This window comes from Semicossyphus pulcher, unplaced genomic scaffold, assembly GCF_022749685.1.
Source record: "Semicossyphus pulcher isolate SPU_LCO1_2020_fin unplaced genomic scaffold, fSemPul1.0.p SCAF_3, whole genome shotgun sequence".
In the NCBI taxonomy this organism is placed as follows: Eukaryota; Metazoa; Chordata; class Actinopteri; order Labriformes; family Labridae; genus Semicossyphus; species Semicossyphus pulcher.
In genome coordinates this window covers 45627-56663 of record NW_027211704.1, presented here as the reverse complement: position 1 = coordinate 56663, position 11037 = coordinate 45627, and the positions used below count along the sequence as shown (strand labels likewise).

The 11037-nt window shown below is 40.4% G+C and overlaps 1 protein-coding gene across 1 annotated transcript; it reads right to left on the bottom strand.

Annotated features, from left to right (window-relative positions):
- Positions 1-6813: 6813 nt before the first annotated feature.
- On the bottom strand, positions 6814-10431 carry npffl (neuropeptide FF-amide peptide precursor like). Its single transcript, XM_069678573.1, has 3 exons — positions 10124-10431; positions 8675-8790; positions 6814-7227 (listed from the first exon to the last, which is right to left on the bottom strand). Exons 1-3 carry the CDS (start codon positions 10268-10270, stop codon positions 7107-7109), a joined length of 384 nt encoding a protein of 127 aa, XP_069534674.1. The 5' UTR covers positions 10271-10431; the 3' UTR covers positions 6814-7106.
- Positions 10432-11037: the final 606 nt, after the last annotated feature.

Genomic DNA, 11037 nt, shown 5'->3' with positions numbered 1-11037 from the left:
AGCTCCGCTGGTGTGACGTAGGAGGACCTCTTTTTGTGTACCGTTGCCATGGTGACTCGTGGTGTCGGGGCTCCATTAAAGCTGGCTTTTTATAGTCAGCGTGCGCGCACTTAACTCTGGCTGAACCTACTCAGAGTTGATTGAACTAACTCTGATCAGCTGTTCTGGAACCGAAAACTCAAAGTTTCCTATCTCAGAGTAGATCAATTTAGAATTCAGGGTTAGACTCACAGTTTGTTGAACCTGCTTTGTGAAACGGACCCCAGGTGAGCTGCGTTACTCTGATTACTGATCTGCAAAGACACACCTTCAGGATGACAATAGAAAGCACATGATGACACAGGGGAATCACAGTACACATGTGCAGAATGAGGAAATACTATTATATTATTTAGAGGGAGACCCAACAAGAATCCATAGAAGCAGTACTTAGCAACATGTATTCATTTTAATTAATTCATTTTTTTTTGTAATGTTTTTTAAATGTAAATGTAATTTAATTTAATTATACATTGTTTTCATTATAAGTCACATATATCCACTGATACTTATTTTAATACATTAAAGCTTTATATAGTCCTTGAAATTGTAGACATGAATATTTATTTCATCAATTTTTAAATTATATCTATAATTTCATTATTTCACTTATTTATTCATTTATTTATAAACGTGCACATCTGCTGAATAAGAGACAATAATACCTGTTGAAATGAGACTCCTGAACCTGGAACCCATAATCCGAGCTGGAACTGCAGTTCCCAGGGTCCCGTGGGTAGTGACGTCAGCAGGAAGCGGTGCAGCTTGAGCAGTTTATTTTGATTAAAGGTAATGGAATGAGTTGTTTCGAGGGAATGTGTTCTGGCCTTCATGACAGTTAGTGCAGATTTCATCTCGAGGACGCAGGACAAGCTAGTGGCTTCAGCTGAGGGAGCAGAATCAGAAGGCATGTCCGCAGAACGGACCTTTGATTGGAGCACTGTGTGGATTACCGGTGCCTGGACTGATCGGGACATTGGCACGGCTTCCTGAATCGGGAAGTAGTTAAAAGGCTCCTCGTGTTTAATACCGGAAACAACTGAGATGTTCAGCGAATGGCTCCTCCAGAGCGGTGCATAAGGCATGTCAATGTGGGAGATGCGGAGTTACGGTGCGGAGATTGAGCCTGGCTTCGGGGATGAAATCCATTCCTTCCCCTGAGAGCCGTGACTCACTGGCGAAACATCGTGACCAACATGACCAAAAAGAAAAGGTAAAATGACAATCACATGGTACGATACCTAAGGCTGAAAGTAGGAGCGCATTACTGGTGCAGGGCAGCGATGGCAATGACAGAGCAGAGGGAGAGACAGGAAATCTTGCAGCTTAAATAGACCGCCAATTTGGAGGAAGTGTTTGTAGGTTATGTGGAAGTGATGTATATCAGTTATTAAATCAGTGCACCTCGAGTTGACTGCCTGAACTAGCTCGCAGGCGTCGCCCCATTTTATGACTCATGGATGTAGAGTCATCATTAATGTGTGGTTAAAGTTCCAAAATGCTTGGTTTTGTTAGGGCACCAATTCTGCTTGTTTAGATTAAGGAAGAAGACCGTGGTATTTTGATTTAAATAAGTGTCAATGTAAGTTCTACTATGTAACTAACACACAGTATATGAAGTAACAAACACACCTACTTACACTTATAAAGATGGTAAGGTAAGTCGGTATGTAGCAGAGCACAGGCTATAACAATTAAAGTTCTAGTATCAGAAAGGTATTTATTGTTCCTACAAAAGGAAAATGAATTGATAATAAGTTGACGTTGAGATTCAAATATTGGACAATAAGATACTTTCACTGGTTATATGTCATTTGATCATCACAGAACTACGTGTCCCAGGCTATTTATGATTTAACATTTAAACATTGTTTATCTTCTTCTTTTGTTTGTCTCAGATCTGTATAGGCTGTATTTTCGTTAGAAAAAAGAAATACCACTATGCAAAATATGTTTTTTTGAAAACGACTCTTGATGGTGAATAACTGAAAACGACGCTCATAAAACTATGAAGAGTTTAAATTGATCATGTAAGAGAACTTGCTCTGCTGTACCTGTGACACACATGTTCCCACAATGCACCTTGATTAGCCCATAAATGGTGAGAAAGACGAACGGAACAGACAAACATTAGCAGGTAATATCAGGGGTCATCAGTCAATAGTCTCCAATCAGCTCAGGTTCTTCTCCACTCTGTCTTCTGGGCTCATAAAGAGGACTGAGGGGTCAGGCTATTAAAGGGCTCTTCGTAAGAGAGATTGACGTGCCCTCCTTCTCACTAATTGGCTGCGGAAAGCGTGAAAGTGTCAAGTAATTGCATGTTGCTGTGTTTTAATTAGCACTGAGGCTTATTGCATGCTGCTTCCCCAGGTGGCCTGTAAATTCAGCACACACAAAAAAGCAAACAGCCACAGAGAAACATGTGCGTCGCTTTACATTCAACATGATAGATGCATTTAAAGCCTTACATCCTTGTCACTTTAAATCTTATCCTTTGAGATGTTGAAAAATGTAAATAACTAAATTTGCAGTGTTTTATTTATAGTGTTATCTTTTACGTAAACATGCACTGCATTTCTTTATTGTATTGATGTGTGAGAGAGCCGTGTTAAGCAGATTTAATGTAGCAGCAGAGAGTAATTAAATGTCTGTATGTGGTCTAGTAGACGTCCATTTATTCAGTAATTAGGTTTTAAATGAAGATACAATTTCATGTGAGTATATTTTCATGTTTTATTCATACCATATAAATTAGGAACTGCGCCATAAACATATTGTTAATCAGCTGTAAAGAATAAATGCAATTACTACTAAACAGCTGCTGTAAAGTGCTGGTGTTGTAATTGGACGGGTTATAATTGTTTAGTTTGTATACAGTGGGTACGGAAAGTACTCAGACCCCTTTAAATTTTTCACCCTTTGTTTCATTGCAGCAATTTGCTAAAATCGAAAAAGTTCATTTTTTTTTTCTCATTAATGTACACTCAGCAACCCATCTTGACAGAAAAAAACAGAAATGTAGAACTTTTGGCAAATTTATAAAAAAAACCAAACTGAAATATCACATGGTCATAAGTATTCAGACCCTTTGCTCAGTATTGAGTAGAAGCACCCTTTTGAGCTAGTACAGCCATGAGTCTTCTTGGGAATGATGCAACAAGTTTTTCACACCTGGATTTGGGGATCCTCTGCCATTCTTCCTTGCAGATCCTCTCCAGTTCTGTCAGGGTTGGATGGTGAACGTTGGTGGACAGCCATTTTCAGGTCTCTCCAGAGATGCTCAATTGGGTTTAGGTCAGGGCTCTGGCTGGGCCAGTCAAGAATGGTCACAGACTTGTTCCGAAGCCACTCCTTTGTTATTTTAGCTATGTGCTTTGGGTCATTGTCTTGTTGGAAGGTGAACCTTCGGCCCAGTCTGAGGTCCTGAGCACTCTGGAGGAGGTTTTCTTCCAGGATATCTCTGTACTTAGCCGCATTCATCTTTCCTTCAATTGCAACTAGTCGTCCTGTCCCTGCAGCTGAAAAACACCCCCATAGCATGATGCTGCCACCACCATGTTTCACTGTTGGGATTGTATTGGGCAGGTGATGAGCAGTGCCTGGTTTTCTCCACACATACCGCTTAGAATTAATGCCAAAAAGTTCAATCTTGGTCTCATCAGACCAGAGAATCTTATTTCTGATAGTCTGGGAGTCCTCCATGTGTTTTTTGGCAAACTCTATGCAGGCTTTCATATGTCTTGCACTGAGGAGAGGCTTCCGTCGGGCCACTCTGCCATAAAGCCCCGACTGGTGGAGGGCTGCAGTGATAGTTGACTTTGTGGAACTTTCTCCCATCTCCCTACTGCATCTCTGGAGCTCAGCCACAGTGATCTTTGGGTTCTTCTTTACCTCTCTTACCAAGGCTCTTCTCCCACGATTGCTCAGTTTGGCCGGACGGCCAGGTCTAGGAAGAGTTCTGGTCATCCCATACTTCTTCCATTTAAGGATTATGGAGGCCACTGTGCTCTTAGGAACCTTGAGTGCTGCAGAAATTCTTTTGTAACCTTGGCCAGATCTGTGCCTTGCCACAATTCTGTCTCTGAGCTCCTTGGGCAGTTCCTTCGACCTCGTGATTCTCTTTGTTCTGACATGCACTGTGAGCTGTAAGGTCTTATATAGACAGGTGTGTGCCTTTCCTAATCAAGTCCAATCAGTTTAATTAAACACAGCTGGACTCCAATGAAGGAGTAGAACCATCTCAAGGAAGATCAGAAGAAATGGACAGCATGTGAGTTAAATATGAGTGTCACAGCAAAGGGTCTGAATACTTATGACCATGTGATATTTCAGTTTTTCTTTTTTAATAAATTTGCAAAAAGCTCTACATTTCTGTTTTTTTCTGTCAAGATGGGTTGCTGAGTGTACATTAATGCGAAAAAAAAATGAACTTTTTCGATTTTAGCAAATGGCTGCAATGAAACAAAGAGTGAAAAATTTAAAGGGGTCTGAATACTTTCCGTACCCACTGTATTGTGTTCCGGTCTTGGTTTTGACTGGTTTAGTTGTGAATTTCATTTACAGAATTTCCTGTTTGACTTTGTAGTCCTGTCAGTCCTGAGTTTGGTTCCTAGTGTTTCCTGTTTTATTTTGTAGTTCTTGCCCCTCGTATGTCATGTCTTGTTTTACTTCCCTCCTTTGTTCTGTTTCCCACTTTTCAGATTGTGTGCCCTGCCTTCATTGTTTTTACCTGTGTTAATAAGTCTCGCCTGTCCCTGATTACCCTCTGTGTATTTAGTCTCTGTGTTCCTACCCTTCTGTGCCAGTTCATTTGCGTCTATGTCCATGACCATCCAGTATCCTCGTGCCTCATGTTTCCTGTGTGGATTTTCATCTTGGCTTTTTGTGTTTCTCCCTCATTTTTGATTCCTGGAAGTCAGCCTTTTTTTGCCTTGTTTGTATCTTGTTTTATTTAAATATATATCTAAGTCTGCATCTGGGTCCTCAACCTTCTTGTTTCTACTGAAACCCTGACATGTCAATTGACTTGCTTATTACCCCTTTAAAAATGTGATAAATGGGACCTCCGGATGCAGTGAGGGTGTGTGGACGTGTATCTGTGAGCTCTCGGTGGTACGCCTGGTCAACTGCATTTATCCTGTTTGACTCTACATAACTTTAACTTACATAACAGAACATGACAAACTTGGAATACTTCTATATGGAAAAGTACAACGTTCAACAAAAAAAATGAGCTCACGACAGTCGCATGCTAAACTAGCAAAGATGGACGGGCAAAACGAAGACTTCTCCAAGCTCCTGGAAGCTATCCGGGATACTAAAGAGGAATTAACTGAACATCTTTGCGGAAGTGGGTGGGAGTGGAAAATACAAAATTCGGGGGTCGGCGATAATGGTCAGAAATCCAACAAGAGCGAGATTAAGAAAAGGGCTGCGCAGGGCTCTAATCCGAGTCATCGGAAGTCCAAGTCAAGTCGCAAGTCATCAAAACAGTGACTCGAGTCCAAGTCATTATGATTCGAGTCCACATCTCTGGAAGGTAACAACACACCTTAAAGACAAAGCTGATGAACTGGAAAACCGCAGCAGGAGATCAAACATCAGAATCCTGGGCTTTCCCAAACAGGCAGAAGATCAAGACGTGGTTGGATTTCTGGAACAGTTAAAAGCAGAACTTTTGGGCAAGACAACTTCACCTTGCCCTTAGTTTGAAGAGAGCGCATGGCATCAGCAAGGTCTCTGACGGACTGCAGGCCATCATGACCAAATTCCTTAACTTCAGAGACAAAAAGAAAGTCCTCTGTCTCGCCAGAAACAAGGGAGAGATTACCCAAAACAACAAGGGAATATCCTTTTATCCAGATTACAGTGTAGGCCTGCAGCGAAGGAGAGATCAATTTTTAGCTGAGAAGAAGAAGCTGCAAGAGAAAGAAGTCGAATACGCGCTGCTCTACCCTGCAAAGCTTTGTGTCAACACCGGGGAGCTGTCAAGTTTTTCTCCACTCCAGCCGAAGACAAAAGTTTCCTGAAGGAGCCACCAAGTGAGTAATGTTACCCGAAGAGTGCACAGCTTAACATTATGGATGAGAAGAACTACTACTTGTTCCTAAAAGAGAGACAGACTGAGAAATAATAGAACGCGCTTGCGTTAATCACGCGTCAAAATAATTTGTGGTGTTAAAGGGAATGTGCGTTGACGCGTTATTAATGCGTTATTAACACGTTATTAACGTGTTATTAATGCGTTATTAACGTGTTATTGACACGCTTACTTTGACAGCCCTAGTAATTATTATGTACAATTACATTCTATATCATGAGCTATCTTTTACATCATAATCTTGTGCAATACAAGTTTTTACGACTGTGTAACTGTCAGTAACACTGTCAATTTAATTGAAAACGTTACTTTCGACTTAATTTTGTAGATTACTTCTTGAAAACTGTTATTCTATAGGCACTGAGTCTTTTACATCAACCCATACACTTATACACACAGTAATACACGCTCTATAATTTCCTTCGGGATAAATATTTTCTATCTTATCCTATTTTATTCACAGCCCCCATCTGTATTTTAAAACAAATATACATTTAGATTATTAAATATTTTATATCATGCATTTGTCAAAGCTTGGAGAGAAAAGGCATCTGTTTTTCTACTATGTCATACTAAAATTCTTGCCATATCCCTTTGAATAGATAACTGTAATCCTGATCCTTGATCCATTTTTGAACACAGACATAAATATAAAAGTTCTTTTGAAAGCTCTTTTATTTGACCAGAGAACAGAAGAATAACATAAAAGTAGCAATCAATGTATAGCAAAAACTTTTGGTCATAATTGACATTCCAGTCCAGGCTAAGAACACATTAATATGCACCGGTCTCAACATGCTCTGCATTGTTTGGAATCAGGGAGAAAACATTAAATTGAAGGCCTAATGTGCTGAAAAATATGTGTGCTTTATGATTCAGTTTTATTCATCCAAATTTTATCTTGCCACAGTTGCTTGCTTCTTGACCTGATGCCCGTACTGTGATGTGTGGATGTCTTCCATTCAGATTACTTCTTGCCGAATCTCTGGGGCACAGCCATACTCCAGATCTGACCGGGGGCCGCCTCCCAGTCCCTGGACTGAACCTGATCCTCCGACGCTACCTGCCCTCTGGAGCCGCGGCCAAACCTGCAAGGGAGGAGACACAGTGAGGATCTGATGTAACTCAAAGCAAGATACGGTTTAAATGAAGTCTTTTTCAGTAGCTCTTTTATGTTTTATTTAACCACACAAACATTTCTTTTGATGGGATATAAACCTGGAAGAATTGAATTCACAAGCTGCAAATACAAAACGATCTCGCCTTCTGTGATCGTATTTGTCAAACTGAAAATCAGAGCAGGAAGGGCCATTACATGAGAGGAAGGTCAAAGGTGACAGAGGCAACATTTTTGGGGTAACATTCAAACCCTGAAGGCTGAAACCCCAATTTCAGTTTAAAACGTTATCCTATATTTGCCATAAGAGAGGCAACTGGCCCCTTTACCACTTTTAATATCCATCTCAAGTACCTAATCTTCTAATATGGTGCAAATGTTGCTTTTAGCTATCTTTAAATTCAGGAATGGTAGATAGCTCCAAATGGGTAAATGAGTGATAATTGGTTTAAGTAATTTAGTCAAAACAAAAAGCCTTAAAGAGGAGGATTTATGCTGTTTCACATTTTAAGACATGTTACAATGTTGGATGTCCATTGTAAACGTGGGTGAAGTTTCAAATCTGTAGACAAAAGTGTGTTGGAGTTATCACCAGGCTTCTCAGCTAAGTCTGCAGGCTGCTGTGAACGCCAGGTTTCAGAAAGCTTTGTAATGTCACAAAGTGCAGCCTCAGCAGGCTTCAGAGAACTGGCCAATCAGAAGAAAGTGGGCTTGTGAGGGCAGGGTTTCTTAAAGGGACAGAGCTGACTGAGTCCTTTAAAGCAGAAGCTGTATGAGGGCCTGCACAAAGCAGCAGTGTGAGAAAGCTGATGAGTTTTTTAAACTGTAAATTATGCTAAGCTACTCCACAGGTATCACAGAGTGAAATATAAAGCTTATAAATTAGCATACTAACCCCCCTTTAAATGATCTGGTTCCAGGTTTTAGAATGTAAAATGTTCATATATTTCTTACATTATAGAAAACTGCATATCTTGGCTTTTAGACTGTTGGTCAGACAAAACAAGAAATGTCATAACATTTTGATGATTTACAAAACAAAATGATTAATCAATTAATCAAAAAAATGGTTAGGGTTAGGGTTGGTTGCTATCCTTTCTGTTGGCCTCTGAAGAACAATGATATCAATATCAATGATGTAAGGGTCCATTAAGATAGTTTTAAAACAATAATGTATGTATTGCAGCATTTATTTGTCGTACCCATTGTACATGTAAGCCCACTGTACTGGCATTAATGTCACAGTTTTCTGCAGTCTAACCCTAACCCGATGGTAATATTTGGTTTTAACCCAGTAGGACACTGCCATACAGAAGGCTGGTCTATTACAGTGTAAAGATAACTCTTTTTTTCCAATGTGATTCTTTTCATGTGTACTGTATGTGTGTGACAAAAATCCTCTCTCTGGCAGCACTGACCTCTGTGGCTGATGGAGGACAGAGTTCCTGGTTTCTCTCTGGGATCCAAGCAGCATAGCTCTCAGCACAGCGGTCAGCAGGCGATCATCAGCGCTGTTATCTGTGTTTTCACTTTCCTGGAGCACATCAGCAGACACACACACAAGCAAATGCAAAGCCTGCTATCACAAAGCTTGTTTTCTGGTTTGAAAAAAGAGAACATCAAGAGCTCTTACTGCATTCATTATTGTGTTGCAGCACAAACCCTGGGGGGTTGCAACTACAGCCAGTTCGTCCTGCTGTGGAAGGGGACCTTGACATGTAGATATCAGTGTACAAAGGCACAGAAATGTACCGTATCCTCACCCAAACATCCTTTTACTCTAATCGTCATGCCAAAAGAAAAACAGATCTGTCCGTCTCTGCACGACACATAAAGAAAACCTCATATTTGATCTCAGTCCTCTGCTTGTATCCCGCTCTGTCTGTTGATCCCTGAATATATCACAAAGTATTTCACACTGTTCCATGAAGAGAGGCTCTATCTGGAATCTTAATTTGTTGTGTGATTTAGCTTGTCTCTCCTGATAAGAGGGCTGAAATATCACTTACATATTTTTCTCACATGGAGTGGCAGACTCCTCCTGTTGTTGGCATGACTTATGGTTGTATACAGAATGATTGGTACAGTTTAATATGTTAGCAGACAGTGCACATTTAAGTCCTGCCTAGAGACAGAGCGTTTATTTTAAGGCAGAACCATGTGAGATATGTTTAGGAGTTAGATTTTTATTTTCAGTTGCCAAACTGGATGTAATGTGAATTTTATGGAAAGAAAACATATAAATTGAGGTACACGCTGGACTGATCATCAGTCATTCACAGGGCTGACAACCATTCACATCTAATTTTACAGTCAGCAAATAACCTAACAAGTATGTCTTTGACTGTTGGAGGAAGCCAGAGTACCTGAAGGCCACATGCATGAACAAACTCTACACAGAGAGGTCCCCTACATCCAAACCGGGATTTGAACCAGGAAACCACTGAACCACTGTGCAACCCTGAGAAAGGATAAATAATAATTATTTTTATTGATGTTAAAAAAATGTGATTTTTTGTTAGTTTGTATGATTAAAACAAATTATAAGCATGATTATTTTAGTGTTTTGAGAGACATCAACATAGGCACTGTCATTTTTTACATAGACTAAACACTTCATTGATGTATTGTAAAAGAAAAAATACCCCTGTATGAATGGGTAATGATAGTTATCAGGAGTTACAGCCCTCATCTGTATAAAACAATGCAACAATAAAATATATATTTTCACTGTTATTTTATTATTTAATAGTATGTTCAATAGTACATTTCCTTGCCACAGCTAAAGACCAATAAAAGAGCAAATTTATGATAATAAAATATTTGAAAACTTTGCAATTGAAGTTTGTGAAGGTTTGTTGTCTCACCAGCCTCAGTAAGTGGTCGACCACGCTCTCCTCTGAGCCTGGCAGGATGTCATTTTTGTCCAGACTGCCTTGGATGTGAAGAGCCCGACCAACTCCAGCCAGCGCTATGACCAGAGCCAGGACAGTTGCCACTGCAGCTGTGTCCATGGTCTCAATGCGAAGAGGAGGTCCAATGAATGTTAATGATGTCAAAGACTGAGGAAAAGTTCGGATGTCCGATTACACCCGTTGCCTTCAAAGGCTTAGTGGTTTTCAGGTGAACAGAGGAAAGACTTCTCTGCTTAGGTTTAAGTGTCCTCTTCGTCTGTCTGTCCTGGCTAACTTCAGTGGTGGTAACATCCTCGCTGCATCTTATATACACCCCACAATCACTGTCCATGGGGAGAGCTAAAGAAAGATGCTACTGTACAAAGGGGAACAGGGGACAGGATGGAGGAAGTACCAGCCACTAATATGAGACTTAAGCAGGTCCATTTAGCAGGATCAGGGCATTAGTGATGACCGAGCACCAGAATGCATTATTATGTGGCCCTAAGGGTAGTGCTACACAACTCTCACAGTTATTAAACAGATAAATCCCTGCAAATGGACCCTGATTCACCAGTCCCTGTTGTCCTGGGGTCTGCACTGCATGTTCAGAGAGACAATATATGAAATGGCTCAATAGCCTCTTCGTCATGTGTCCATTAGAGCAGCAACTAAATCTGAGGCTAGAACAAAATAAATGTAAAATGCGGAAAACAAAGATGATGACATGAATGAATGACACACTAGGGGGTTAGAGTTAGGATTTAGATGTACGGTTGGGGTGCAGGGTTCCGGGTCAGATTTTTTCTGCACTGGCCTAAGGATATGGGCCCTTGATTACTGTAACAGAGAAAGAGAACAAATGCAAGTGAAAGATGATGAACTGA